At 45.3% G+C, this 14,441-nt stretch overlaps 1 protein-coding gene across 1 annotated transcript in view; it reads left to right on the top strand.

The window, feature by feature from the left end:
- Ephb1 (EPH receptor B1) overlaps positions 1 to 14,441 on the top strand; it is a 425,502-nt gene that overhangs the window by 301,676 nt on the left and 109,385 nt on the right. The window contains exon 5 of the mRNA XM_048794387.1: positions 12,675 to 13,010. Within this exon, the coding sequence (XP_048650344.1) occupies positions 12,675 to 13,010 (336 nt within the window). The remainder of the gene's footprint in view (positions 1 to 12,674; positions 13,011 to 14,441) is intronic.

Here is a 14,441-nt window from a genome sequence, read left to right as displayed (position 1 = left end):
TTATTATTGGGACGCAGCTCTTCTACTCTAAAAGGACTTATGATAAGTCCTGGGGTAATTGATCCCGATTATGAAGGTGAAATAAAAATTATAGCCAGTTCTCCAAAGGGTATATCAGTAATTTCACCAGGAGATAGAATAGCACAGTTACTAATAATACCCAGCCTACATGATAAATTTTCCAGTCGTACTGTAGAAAGAGGTTCCAAGGGATTAGGCTCCACAGGTGTAGACTGCGGCAGACCTTGAATTGTTGTCTTTGAAACTGGGGTGTCTCCTCTGTATCTGGAGAGAGGCAGCACATGTCTCTTGTAGAACTGCATGAGAGGGCCTGGAAGATTCTTCTTGTACCCCCCAAGAAAAATGGAATGCATGTCTCGTGACTATTCGACTCATATTCTCTTTCCAGCTGTGGTCTGGATGCCATTCTGATCTACAGTCTCTTTAAAAAGATGAATAGAATTATGACAATTTAAAAAAATTCTGTGGTCCAGGGAGGAAACTCTTGGTCACTTTTGAGTAACTGTGAAATACAGGACTTCTCCAAGTGCACCACTTTCTCTCAGAGCATGGCGAGGAGATAGGATTCCTGGTCATGCAGTCACCTGAGGGCCTCATTCCCACCAGTGTCAAACCCTCAGTCCATACATGCAGTGAGGACTTGTTCAGTCTGATCCAGATTGTTGTCTTCTTTTAAAAGAAACTTTGGAAAGTGTCTAGCATCTGAGAGTTCACAGTAGACTGTGTGCCCTGTGGGACCAGACAGCTCCTACATTCCTGAGATTCTGAGGGAGCGTAGTTTCTTTTCCACCTTCAAGGATGTCCTTATTTGTGTGACCTTCATCCCTGGCATGTCTTGGCCCAGGGACCACCAACCAGATCTCAAGATGCAGAACATCATTGTCCTTGCTTTGGATTCCTGTCCTGATCTCAGTCTTCCTATTGGCACCTGCCTAGAGAGAATCACCAAGCTCTGGACTGCATCAGATCATGCTAAATCAAATGAGTGGCTTGGGGCATTTCAAGTCCTGAATGCATCAGTTAGAAATAATGCAGGCCAGAACAAGGAGTTCTGTGAATGTCATGCCCCAGGAAGGTCTAGCCTTCCATTATCCCAAAGATAGAAATGTGTTCCAGAGTCCTTTGAATTCAGGAAGACTTAGATAGACTTAGAATTTTTCTCTCTTAAGAAAACACCTTGGAGCCTGCCCTAGTGGTATGTGGCCTAGGACAATGATTTTGCAGCAGACATTGCTATGGAGAAACTCCCTCTGACAATTGACTGGGTCATGAAAAGGGCCCCTACCTAGAATCTTGGGAGGTCCTGTATAGGAGGTCTGCTGCAGGCCTCATGTTCTCCCTGCTTTAGGGCCTGATGCTCAAGTCTTCTGCCCAATGTCTTTCTTTTACTCATTGTACAAGTGTGCACAGAGTCACGATTTCCCTTCTAGAAGATGAAAGGAGGACAGGAATTCCTGCATAACCACACCAGGCAGTCCTTTGTACATGTACAGCACACTAAGGCTTGATGTTCTTCCACTGACTTCCACATGAGTGTGAAGAGGACAGTGTCCCCTCCAAGTCCCTAAGCACACTGCCTAGCCCTCTCCAGGCTCACGGGCTTGACCTTTACCAGCCTTGTCAGTCCGTGGCCTCTATGGATGTTGTACAAGTGCCACTGCCCTGCAGATTTTGAGCTCCTCAGGATGGACAGCAGGGAGCTTGCCCACAGCCTCACCTGCACAGCACAGCTCATGGACAGGTTGGTCACTCAAGAATCTATGAATGACTACAGTAAGTGACCCATGAAGTTACACTGTGGCAGGGATGGCAGTTAGCCCCTGTTTTCTGAGTCCAGTGCATTTACATTATTTTGGGAGGCTTCTGAGGCCTGTTCTAAGGCTAGGAGAGGGACTTGTAGGCCACGTTTTTGAGATCGCATGACCTATGGTTGTCCTTGACTTTGAGTGTCCCCAGGGTATTTCTGCAGGTCAGGGTGCTTTATATTAAAACTTGCCTCTCATCTTGGGCCACAAGTAAGAGATTTAACTGGGTACCCATCCCCCATGTAGCAGTGACCTCACAGGGGCCATAACACACTCCTACTGAATCATGCCGCCTCCAGTCTGCAGGGCCTCACCCTTCCTACAAGGGCTTCTGCAGAATCCCAGGAACCCTGGACTCTCAGACTTAGTTAGGCTCAGCCCAGAGAGAGGGGCTGACTCTTTTCCAAGAAAGTGGGATCCACTTCCTCTCTGCCAGACAATTAGATCCATTGACGAAGGAGAAGCAAGAAGTTCTTTCTGTAAACATTCATATTTGGTGAAATGTATAACGCTGGGCTCTTTGAGGCTCCCAAAATCCCTCTCAGCAGGGTCCCTCCTTGTTTTGACTAATCATTTCTCCTTATTACTAACTGTTATGATTAGGGGAATTGCCTGAGCGAGGCCCAGCGTTTCCAAGACCCTAATGAGCAACACGTGCAGACTTGCTCAGCCCCATCCTGCAGCCGCGGCTGTTCTATTTCTGCAGGAAGAGGACTGAGGTGGTTCAGGCTGAGGTGGGAGCTTTCTGCCTACCATGAGCCACCCCCTGCCCAGCACCTGGCTGCTTTTGTGTCTCACCTGTACCTTACACTGTTAGGGACCAAACCTGCACTCAAGTCTTGCTTATGCCATTTGCCAGCCACATGATTTGATCCAGGTTTATTTGTCTTTCCTCATATGTAAACTGAGTCCATCCTCCCAGGATGTTGGGACTACTGATTTTATTAAGTAATAAACAAAACATTGCCTAGCACTGTACTTTGCATGAAGGGTTTATTATTAAAAGAAAATTCAAAATTGCATACAGAACTCTATTGAAATGGAAACCAAGGTCATCTTCTGTTGTTTCAGATGCTCCTACAGAAATCTCCAGGGAAATGACCTAATGAGGGCACCGGGTCAGGGTCATGTCCATGAGGAGCTACTGGTGGTACATAAGTCCTTTTTCTTTGGTACCCACGACTGGACCCAGGGCCACTTAACCACTAAGCCACATCCCAGCCCTTTTGTACATTTTATTTTGAGACAAGGTCTTCCTGAGTTGTTCAGGGCCTCACTAAGTTGCTGAGGCTTGCTTCTAATTCTCAGTCCTCCTTCCTTCAGCCTCCTAAGCCACTGGGATTACAGGCCTGTGCCACTGTACCTAGCAAGGAGTCCTTGCTTGAGCCCACTAGAAGGTGAAGTCTGTTGATGCCAGGTGTGCACATCAGTGCTAATCAATCACTCAGTGAGTGACAGACAAGCCACTTTGCCTCTCTGATCCTCAATTTTCTCATCATTAAAATGGGAATAGTAAGATGCACAGAATTGTGAAGATAAAAACTAGTTATGTAATGTCTGTAAAAAGACTGTTTTTAAAAATATTTTGAATATTTAAAAAATGTTTTAAAATTATTCAGAACCTGCCCTTTCTCCTCCCCACTGCTGCATCCCTGGCCCAGAATGCTGTTGCCTGTCACTAAGGTGACTTCTGTGGCCTCCTAATGGTTTGTCTGCTTCTGTTTTTATCCTCTCATATCCTGTCCTCACAAGGCAGCTAAAGTGGTACTTAAAAAGTCTGAACATGTCATTCGTCTGCTCGGAGACCTCCTTACACTAAAATCTTACTGAGAGTAAAATCCCCTCAGCCTGTGCCCAGGACCTAGATATTCTGCCTACTCCACTCCTCTCTAATCTATTTCTTTTTCTCTCCCTTCTGATCACTGTCTTGCAGCCACACTATCCCATTCATTGTCCTCAAGTAAGCCTACTGCATTTCCTCCTCAGGACCTTTGTATAGGCTGGCCCTTGGTCTGGGGACATTCCCTCTAGATATTGACTTGGTTCCTGACTTACCACATTCAGGTCTCTGTCCAATGGCCTTTTCTCCAAGAGAGTTCACCTCCCCATCCCAACCCACCATCACCCATCTCCCTTCTCCTGCTCTATTTATCCTCAGAACCTAGTTGCTACTTACAACATACATTTTTCTACTCACTGAAGCATCAGCTGACTCTTCCACTAGAATACAAACTCCATGATGGCAAGCATTTTGCCTGTATCGTTGTATTTGAACTAATTATTTTGATATAATAATGAATTAGATGCACAGACACCATTAGACAAGTCATTTGGCAGGCGCTATTGTAACCCTTTATGTACATTGCCCAACTGGTAGCCCTTTATAATGCTCCTGTCAATTATAATTATTGCCATCCCATTTTTACCAGCAAACATGCTGAGGCCTAGTGAGGTTATGCCAAAGCCTGGGATTTGACTTGGTTTCTTCTGAATCTGCACATGTGTGACTCCCCTCCCATCTCTAGTGAGTTGCTCCTGGATTTCATCTTCAAGTGACTCCAAAATACATAAAAGTATCCCGAGGAAGATCATGCTCACATGGCTTCCAGGAAAAGTGAGTCAATACGATTTCCCCAGGTTTCAGTGCCCTCTCCTTCTTACCCTAGGAAACATCCTACACTTTGAGAAAAAATAAATAAACCTCAAAAGATACCTGAGCTTGCAAAAGGACAGGCATCAATCAGCATTTCAGCCCCTGCTGCCTCTGGACCCCAGCATGACTCCCTGACTAGAAGGAACACGTCAGCACTCCAGACATACATCCTCCATATTAAGGAAAATGGTGTTCACATGTCTGCTGCTCAACACTCACAAATTACAGACAGTCCTTGATCTGTTTTTTTCCCCCCAAAGACCTCAATCTCCTCCAAACTTCTTTTATTTTATTTTCACTAGAGATTGAACCCAGGGCTGCTTAACACTGAGCCATATCCCCAGACCTTTTTATATTTTATTTTGAGACAGGGTCTCACTAAGTTGCCTAGGGCCTTCCTAATTTGCTGGGACTGTCTTAGAACTCGTGATCCTCCTGGCAGCCTCCAGAATTGCTGAGATGACAGGTGTCCATCACCACACTTGGATCTTTCCAAACTTCCAATGTTGAGAGAAGAATGTTTTTGGCATTCTCTTAATGACTCACCCGTCTCCCCATTCTGATGCCACCATTTTCCACCAGGTCCCTGATGACTTTTTCCCAGTTTGCCAATATGGCCACAGGAGTCCTACTCCACCCATGACATAACCTGACAATCCCTTCTGCTCCTAACCCCTGTTATTGTGGTATTATCATGGAGCCTGGCATAGCATCTTTAGAAGCTGCCCCATTACCAGCAAGGAAACCTCAGTGAAGGGGATGGGGAGGCTTGCAGACTCATGTCCCTCTCCAAGGTCCTGAACCAAACCTTTGTGGCATATCACACGCTTTCCTCTAAAACTTTACTGTTCTAGGTTCTAGTCTGACCTCTTCCAGGAATTTTGCACTTGGTAAGGTAAAGGTGGAAGAGGAAGAACTCCCAAATATCATGTGAGAGGAGGGAGAAAAAGACAGCTGACCTCAGGCTGGGGTGTGCCATCTTATAAATGGCGCTGGAAAGAATAAAGAAAGGTTTTGTTTTGGCATTGTTTGCAAATAAGCAATTATCAAAGGAAAAAATGAAACTGAGCATGAAGCTCATTTCATGTTTATTTGATAATTCTACTACATGTCTGCAAACATTTTCTCTTTGACTCATGTTAACTCCAAACCGTCCTGCTTTTCTTCCTGTATGTTGTCTTTAAGGCAAAGGCAATACAACCTGCCTGGTTTGATTTTCTGCATGCTTTGCACCCACAGAAGACCTCTTCAGGTCTCTATTTCCCCATTTCCATGTCTGAATCTGCTCCTTGAATTCTATCTCTTTCCCTGTAAAATCTCAAAGACTTTTCACCTTCTTCAGGAAAGCTTCACATCACTCACACGTGGTTTACTTAACTAGCTGTCTTAGTTAGCAAAAGGGGAAAGAGATGTCCTGATAGAACCATCATTTTGGAGCATTCCCCTGGATCACACCACTTATGTATTCACATACTGTCATACCACACTCTTTCCCATCATCCCTCTCTCTAATATCATTTTCTGGCCTTTCTTTCTGCCACTTCTTAACCTTCAGTCCACATTGAAGATTGCAGTTATTTTTCCAAACTACAGTCTTGACTCTTCTTAACCATGAGGACATTACACGTTTTGAACTCTCTTGACTCGGGAGTTTTGCATATTAAATGCATTTCTTGGCTCATTCCAAGACTCTGTCTTGGCTATGTCTATGTCTAGGTTCTAGTCTGACCTCTCCCAGGAATTTTCCTAAAGAGAGACATAGTAGAGAGCATTATTTGCCATTGGATTGAATAAAGTGTTTCCTTGTCTTTTAGTCAGGGAGGTCAATTAATAGATAGATACCATGCCAGAGTCAGACAACCTCTTAGGAGGCCAGGAAACAGAGGCCACAAGTCCAGGAGGTCATAAGAGCTGGACACATTCTGGAGACACAGCCTCATACTCAAGGGTAAGGTTGTGTCCCTTTTGGGGCATGTTTTCTTGGGCTTAGTAACCTAGAGAGTATAGATTAGGGCAGAGGGTTTCCAAGGTGCTTTTCCCCCAGGTATAGCTCCCACTTTGAAACTAGAACCCCCAAATATCATGCCTGAATGTGTTGATCTACATTAGTCTTATCTTTTCCCCCAGTATCTATAATATAATTTGTATCTGTAGCATTTACTTTCTTAACTATATGTGTTCACAGTTCCCAGTATGCCATAGGTATAGGGTCTTGCATCTGAGTTCCCCAACATAACTTCCTCATCTTCATAGTTTTTAGAGTGCTCAGCAGATTCTGTGCTCATGGATTGACTGAATGAGATCAGTCTTAATTAGATGAGTGGCTCAAGGTTATAGATAATCTAATAATGACATACTAATAGTGTTAATAACAACAGCTGATATTACTTAATTCTTTTGCATACCAACCACAGCTAAACAATGTGGGCTTATTATCTCATTTAATTCTCAGAATTACCATTTGTCAGATGAAGAAATTGAGCCTTCAAACTTTACTTTCTAGAGGTGGTCAACTTGGTTGCCATAAACATTTAGGGAGTTCATTGATTGATCTCACAATCTGAAAAATTATATATGTCTTTAAATACATGTTCATTTTTTTTCTAAGTGAAAACTTTGTTACTTTCATCAGAGAGGATCCATCTCTGGCCTGATGCATAAGAGCACAATCCCAGCCAACATGTGGGGTGTCCCAGTAGAGTACCCCCTTAAGACTGTTGTAATCCTCATTAGATCCCCTGGGGAGTTATCTAAGGAGGCAGACTTGGTGGTAGCAAAGCACAGTTAATAGAACCCTCTCTGCTGGGCACTTTTTACCAGCCTGATATTAGTTTCTAAATTCTAACAATAGGAGCTTGTCCTTATTAAGATTGCTGATAAAGGAATTAGCTATCTTCAGCATATTTTCCCTGTGGTTACTCTAGAGTGCTCTCATTTCTAACGTAATGCCTACAAATAAACTCATCGGCTCTCTGCCACACACCCTGTGTCTCCATTCTTAACACAAAAACAAAGCAAAAAATCTGGCCCAAACCACATTAAGAAACAGCAAGGTTTCTACCTCAAGATGGCAATACACTGCCCCGTGGCTCTAAAAAGAGTCTAGTTAATTATTTGAAGTCCCAATAACAACCATGCTCCATGTGGGCTGAGCCAACCATGGCACGTCCTAGAAGACATTGGAGACCCCTTCCCATAACTCGGTACCCACCATGCCCCCTCCTCATCCAAACTAAAAATCACTGCTCAACATTTCCCACCCTTCCACAGACTCAATTTCCCTAGCCCTTTGAACAGAATGTGTTTATCAGTAACTGTGGCAATAGATCAGAGAGGCTTCAAAAATCCTGTCTGTATGTAATTAAGAAAAACAAGGAACCAGACACAAGAGCAGGGAGCTCAGACGAGGAGACTGTGGTGCTGAGCCCTGCCACAGCCATCACAAAGGCTTTTGCTGATAGAGATGGCAAATTTCCTACCTCCTTTGTGGCTTCTCTCTGTGCTCACCTTTCTAATGTTTTTATCTCCTTCCTAGGGATGTTTCTGAGGCACAAATTCTGGGTGAATACTTCCTGCAAAGAGTGGGGCCCCAAACCCAGGAGGCAAAGCTGGATAGAAAGTAGTTCTAGCAACCCTCATCTAGGAGATTTATGCACAGGCCAAACCTGCCATGGTCCAGCTCTTCATTCAGGCAGAGACTGGGCAGACTACCTGCAGGAATGTACCCATCTCATCAGGATGCTTGAGCACTGACACCTGGGGCCATTATTGTGTTTTAACCACTGAGACATGAGACCTGGAGCAGGCCTCAAGGGAATAAGGGACAGACTTCAGCATTGTTAGGAGACCATCTGAGCCCCAGGACTATTTTATTTCATAGCACTTCTTCTTGTGTGAAATCTTCTCATTTATCTCTGTTTTTTCCTTCGATCCTGTCAGTTTCCATTCACCAAAGAGAACCACAAGCTCCATGAGAGCAGAAGCTTGCCAGTCTTGCAAGAGCCTCCCAAGAGCCTAGAAGAGCACAGGACATACTTGTTCAAGGAATGAATGAATGAATGAATGAATGAATAACTGATGAATGAGGCCCCAGTCATTGTTATGGCCCAGACTTGGCTCATCTCCACCATATGCACAGGCCCCTCTTCTGTGAGCTGAACACGGCATGCCAGGGGAAGAATACGTAGCAGAACATGTTGGGCTCTTCAAGAGATGGCACATTTCTTAACATCTGTCCCTGCTCCTTGGTTGAAAAGGATTCAGATTTATTTATTTATGGACTTAGCAACCACGGCCTCCTCTATAAACCTGCATTCATCTCCTACAGATGCACTCATTCTGAGAAGCACCCAAGAATGAGAAGTGTCCAGGGAGTGCTGCATGGGAAGTCTCCATTCTTATCACAAATCACTCTTTTGTTCCTGGTCAGTTGGGAGCAAATGGACAGAGAGTAGACTGATCAGGGCAAATCACCGCCACTGCTCCAGATCAGGGATAGGGCCAGACATTCCAAACCCACTCTTCACTTGCTACCTTTTTCTCACCAAAGCCTTTGCCACTTAGGATCACAGGCAGTGGGTCCTCACTGCGGTTGCTGCTTCAAAGCCTTCCTCAGGCCCCTCTACGTGCCAAAAGCAGGGCATTCTGTCTCATGCTGGAAAAGGGGTACACAGATGGGCTCTCATCCATGCACACAGAGGAAAAGTAGAAAACCATATTGCAAGGGTCCTCTGCAGGTAATCTGCTGTCTGGGCTTGGGACAAACCAGAGGCAAACCAGACACCTGTCTCTACCTACCAAAAGGCTGATATAGTGAGGACACAGAGAAGAGATAGAGACCCTTATAAGGTAATAATGGAATCTAGAAATAGGTTTATCAATCTTATCAATGCTCAGAAAAAGAAATGCATGCCTGCTCTGCATGAGAGAAGGCTCCTAGTAGAATGGGTACTGGATTTCTAAGAGTGAGCAAGAGTTCATTAAGTAGATAAAGAGGGGAAGGAATCCCAGACAGAAGGAAGAACATGGCGCAGAGGCTCAGAGGTATGAAGAGAGTTTAGTTCATGCAGGAAATTTCAGGAATATTCCTATTAGCCATAGGGGTAAGGGGCAAGGGCCCAGGATGTGATTGACATCAGCAAGACCGGAGGGAAGTTGAATGTTATGAAAGGGGATCAGGGGTAAATATCCCAGATAATTGGAAGGCTGAAGACTTTGAGCATAGGAACACTTGGGTCTCATGTGCATTTTAGAAGCTCCCATTCTGGCAGAAGAGAATGGATCTGAGAGATTGCAGAAATGCAAGAGCATTGACTTGGAGGATTTGTCAATAGGGCAGGAAAATGGATGCGGCCTGGGATTCTGAGGCTGTGGGGAAATAGAAGAAAGAAAATATTTGAGGAAAAGTTGATGAAGCTGACAGATTGTGGTGATGGTCCATGACCTTGGGAGGACAAAAGATGTGATGCCCAGGGCCTCACTGGTAACGACACAAGGTATCAAGAAAAATTAAAGACTGAATTGTGTTCCCTGGATTTGTCCACTAGAAGGCCAAAGGAAAGGCTGTCATGGTGAAGGAGCAGGGAAGTGACCAGGCTCCAGTTGGCTCTGCAGGGAGAGAAGAGAGACAGTTTCTTCTCTGAAGAAGCTGGCTGGAGAGTAAGGAAGAGAGCGTAGGAGGTAGAAAGATGTGAGGGGATTGATGTTTGGACTTAGGACTCTCAGCTATGCACATTGAGGGTCCTCTGCAGGTAAATTGCTGGAACAGACTAAGACTTATGCAAGTTTAAGAGGAGAAGCTGGAGTTAGGGAAGAGGGTGAGGTTGAAGCTCTGGGGAGAGAGGAGATCCCTGGAGGAAGGATGGGAGAGAGACATGGCCACTTTCTCCATCAATACCTGCCTCTCTGAGGATGCAATATGATATTATTTTTAAAAAGATTTGCCCCACACCCAGCATACAGTGGGCACTAGGAGTATACATTTACTAAGGATGAGAAACGGTGGCCTTTGGGTGAGGCTAGGCTGTCTGCTTTGTGAGACAAGCAACAATGTCATTGACAGCTGGGAGCTTGTGGCATGAGTGTCATCAGTCTGAAGCAAACAGACGTGTCCAAGACAGGCATTGACCAATATGGATGTTAATGAATTGTGCAGTGTTTGGCAAGGCCATCCTGGCCCAGTAAGAGTCCACCTGGGACAATACCAACTGCTTTCCCAGTACTACCTGTGTGCTGATTTAAAGAGAGATGGATGTTTATCCCTGGGCAGATGGGTAGGGAATTCTTGAACACCGTTTGCAAGACTTCAGTAAAAATGTTCCATGAATTCTGCCCTGTCACAAGCGTGCACGAATGCTGTGCTCTCGCTCAGGCCTAATGGGCTTTATATAGTACTGTACTGATTTTCTTTCATGTCTTAATAGAATCTGATTTAATATTTGCTTTCTGCTCTAGCTGGTGCTGTTGACTGATTCAGCGCCGAATCCTTCCCTGGTGCCCCTCGACCTTGTTGTTATTCCCTCATTTTGCGTGTTGGCATTTGATTCCTGTCTACAGCATGAATCACTTTACACATGTCTTCGTTCAGCTGGCAATGGTCACGTGCATGAATTCTGAATGCATTACTATCCGGAGAGGCTGCTCCAGCAGACCCGCTGTTAGGAAAGGGGTGGGGGCTTCTGGGCAGGATTCATTTCCATCCATTTGACATTGAGGAGACCAGTGCTCATGCTTGGGAATCTGAGGCTAGGATCTGGCAGGAAGTCGTCCAACTTCATCTCAAACTACCCAGCGCCGTGACAGTTCATTCAGCAACATCCGGCTCTCCTACAAAGTACCAAGCTTTCCAGAATATTGCAACAAGACATTTCCTCTTCTGCTGGATGGGAACAGCCATAAACAGCTGTTCGGAGAGAAGAAGCTGCCCTCCTTGAGTCCCAGTGAGATTGGCTGGCTTGGAGAAGGAGAGTGTGTTCAGAGCTGGGGTGTAGTTAAGAACATGAGCTTTCATGCTGGCTTCAGTTCCTACAGACCATATGATCTATATCATATTAGATCCTTATGTAGATCTAAATCTAGACGTAGATATCAGAGCCAGTCTTCTCTATAAGCTTTAGTTTCCTAAGTAATTGTGATAATTATTGTATCTTCCTGGTACTGTTCTTGAGGTGCGTAAACGAGGCAATGCATGTAAAATAGCTAACTGAGAGTCCAGAACACACTCTCCTATGTTTTTCTTTTGTTGTGAGGTCAAAAATTGTGATTGTCTGACTCTTCTTCTGTCCAACAATGCTTCTTGACTTCATGCACCGAAGTTGGTGCAATGTGAATATTCATCTATCCAGGTGCTCTTGCAACCTGTCCTACAGGAAAAAAAAAAAATCCCAACCATAAAGTACACACCACATAGATCTTAAATTGTGTTGTGCAATATTCCAGGATCTGTTGGGGCTTTTGGATGGGGCTGCTCATATCCCACTACCCTTGACCTCTACTCCACTGAAGACCAGGGATTCAGTAAGCCTCCAATGTACACACATTTTATTAACCCAAAATCTGGCTGGAGGATATGAATTGGTCCAAGAACAAGAAGATTGAACTCACATTTCTTAGCACATAGGGCTAAAAGAAAGACAACTTCAATGGGGATGATCAATAGGGGAGTTCGGAACAGGTTGTCATCTCTATCCACTGTTGTGGGCCACAGCTGAGTCGGGATGACGCATGGCATTTTTGCCAGAAGTAGTGGTTGAGAGGTGACGCCAGCAAGCCATTCAGATGATGACTTTTGAGTTCTCGCAGAGTTCCCGTTGAGTTCTGGTTGAGCTCTCACGGGGATTCCTGAAGAGTTCTCATTGGTTGGGGAAGTGCTGGAGGAGGGATTTCACATTGGTCGTTCCTGGAGGAGCCGCGTGGGTGGCGTTTGGGAGAGTTCCCGGTTGTGTGAGTGGAGTGTGCTGGTGGAGTTCAGAAATAAAGTTTGTTCCTGCTTCAGTGGCTTGTGATTTGTGCCCAGCCAGACTGCAGCAATCCACCATTTTTTTTTTCATGTCATGAACTGGAGCACAGATATGTGAGGCTGAGGAAGGGGGTGGAGTTTATGATGAGGGTGGGAAGGTACCAGATGCAGACCAGAGAGATACTGGACAAGGAAGCTTGTGGCTAGCTTCACTGTGCCCACCTTTGTCTCCCTGCAGGTGTCCCGTCAGGTCCCCGCAATGTCATCTCCATCGTCAATGAGACATCCATCATTCTGGAGTGGCACCCTCCAAGGGAGACTGGTGGGCGAGATGATGTCACCTACAACATCATCTGCAAAAAGTGCCGCGCAGACCGCAGGAGCTGTTCCCGCTGCGATGACAACGTGGAGTTTGTGCCCAGACAGTTGGGCCTGACGGAGTGCCGAGTCTCCATCAGCAGCCTGTGGGCCCACACCCCCTACACCTTTGACATCCAGGCCATCAATGGGGTCTCCAGCAAGAGTCCCTTCCCCCCACAGCATGTCTCTGTCAACATCACCACAAACCAAGCAGGTAAGTCTGGAGTCTCTGTGATCCTTCTCTGTGAGGCTGGCTTTTCACCCAGCTCTGGGTAGGGACATGGCTGCAGCCATCTCCATTCTGCCAGTCTGCCTTCAGGCCTCATCCCAGGGGTGAAAGCATCAAGTGGCAGGCAATCGCAGCCATGGAGGAGGCAATTGTCATGTTTGGACTTCGAGAGTGCACAGGAGACTAGGGTATTTTCTTCTGTCCAGCATCAAAGCAGAGATGTATATCCAAGCTAGAAAGAGCCGAGCGCTCTGCACCTAGCCAGGACTCACTCACTAAATGCTGTTGGAGAGATGAATAGGGGATGGGCAGACAGATGGACAGAGGGGTGGACTAATAGATGTATGCACTGATAGACAGATGCACAGGAGGGTAGACAGACAAAAGAATGGGGTGAGTGGGTGGGAGAATTGCGAGACCTTGAGAACAGAACCCCAATGATGCTTTAATGGAAAACCTAATGAAAGCCATTTCCCACAAATCATATGATAAAAGCAATATTGCCTTCATAAGTTGTTTTTCGATTAAACTGTTATTCAAGACTGAATTCCCCTTTATAGCTTGCTCACATGAATGCTACAATGTTATAGAGACCTCAGATAGGTGGCAATAGATCACACCCAATGGCGGGTACATCTCTGTGCCACGCGCAACTCAGAGCACATTTTCTTCTCTTTATTTCTTTATCTCTTACTCTTCTGATCTTTTCTCTTTATTGCTTTTCACACCTCTTACAACAACAATCCATTTCTTTTTATATCCATTGAGCCAGTCCATTCATGCACTAACTCACTCATTTATTTACTCATTCATTATTAAGAGGCAGTCATTTAGTATCCACTCTATGCCACGCTGTGGATTAGATACTGTGACAGACACAGTGATACTTGGAAACGCTCGTTCCTCCCATGAAACTCATGAACTGGAGAATTTGCAGGACTCAAACTATAGAGCCGCAAGATGGTGTATCCTAAGCATTGTAGGCTGTGCCCCCGCGGTGAATACCAAGGGAAATAGAAAAGAACAGTCTCTCCCCTGTGTGACCGTGCAACCTGCAGAGGCGAATGAACACCACATCTGCAGGCAATGGGGGTCATAGGCAGTAGACCATGATCTTATTTGGAATTATAGATTTTTCTCAATCACTGAATTCTAGAAGGACAGCTTGTTAGTAGAATAGCAGGAGACTGACATCTCTCTGTGCTCTCTCTCCCTCTGAGCATCTCCCCTTTCCCACTCCATCTTCTTCTCTCCTCGCCTCTCCATCCTCAGCCTTGTTCTGCCTGTTTAATACCAGGCATCTTTGATGCCAGATGATTCTTAGGTTTAAGCTGTCAGAACTGAGAAGAAAAAAAAGGTGTTGTAGGAGTTCATAGCTGTCCAGATGGCTGCGTTGTTGTTGTTGTGTGTGTGTGT

The sequence above is a fragment of the Marmota marmota genome, unplaced genomic scaffold (assembly GCF_001458135.2).
Source record: "Marmota marmota marmota unplaced genomic scaffold, marMar, whole genome shotgun sequence".
Lineage (NCBI taxonomy): Eukaryota > Metazoa > Chordata > Mammalia > Rodentia > Sciuridae > Marmota > Marmota marmota.
Note: the sequence above shows the minus strand (reverse complement) of the source record. Positions and strands in the feature narration are given on the sequence as shown.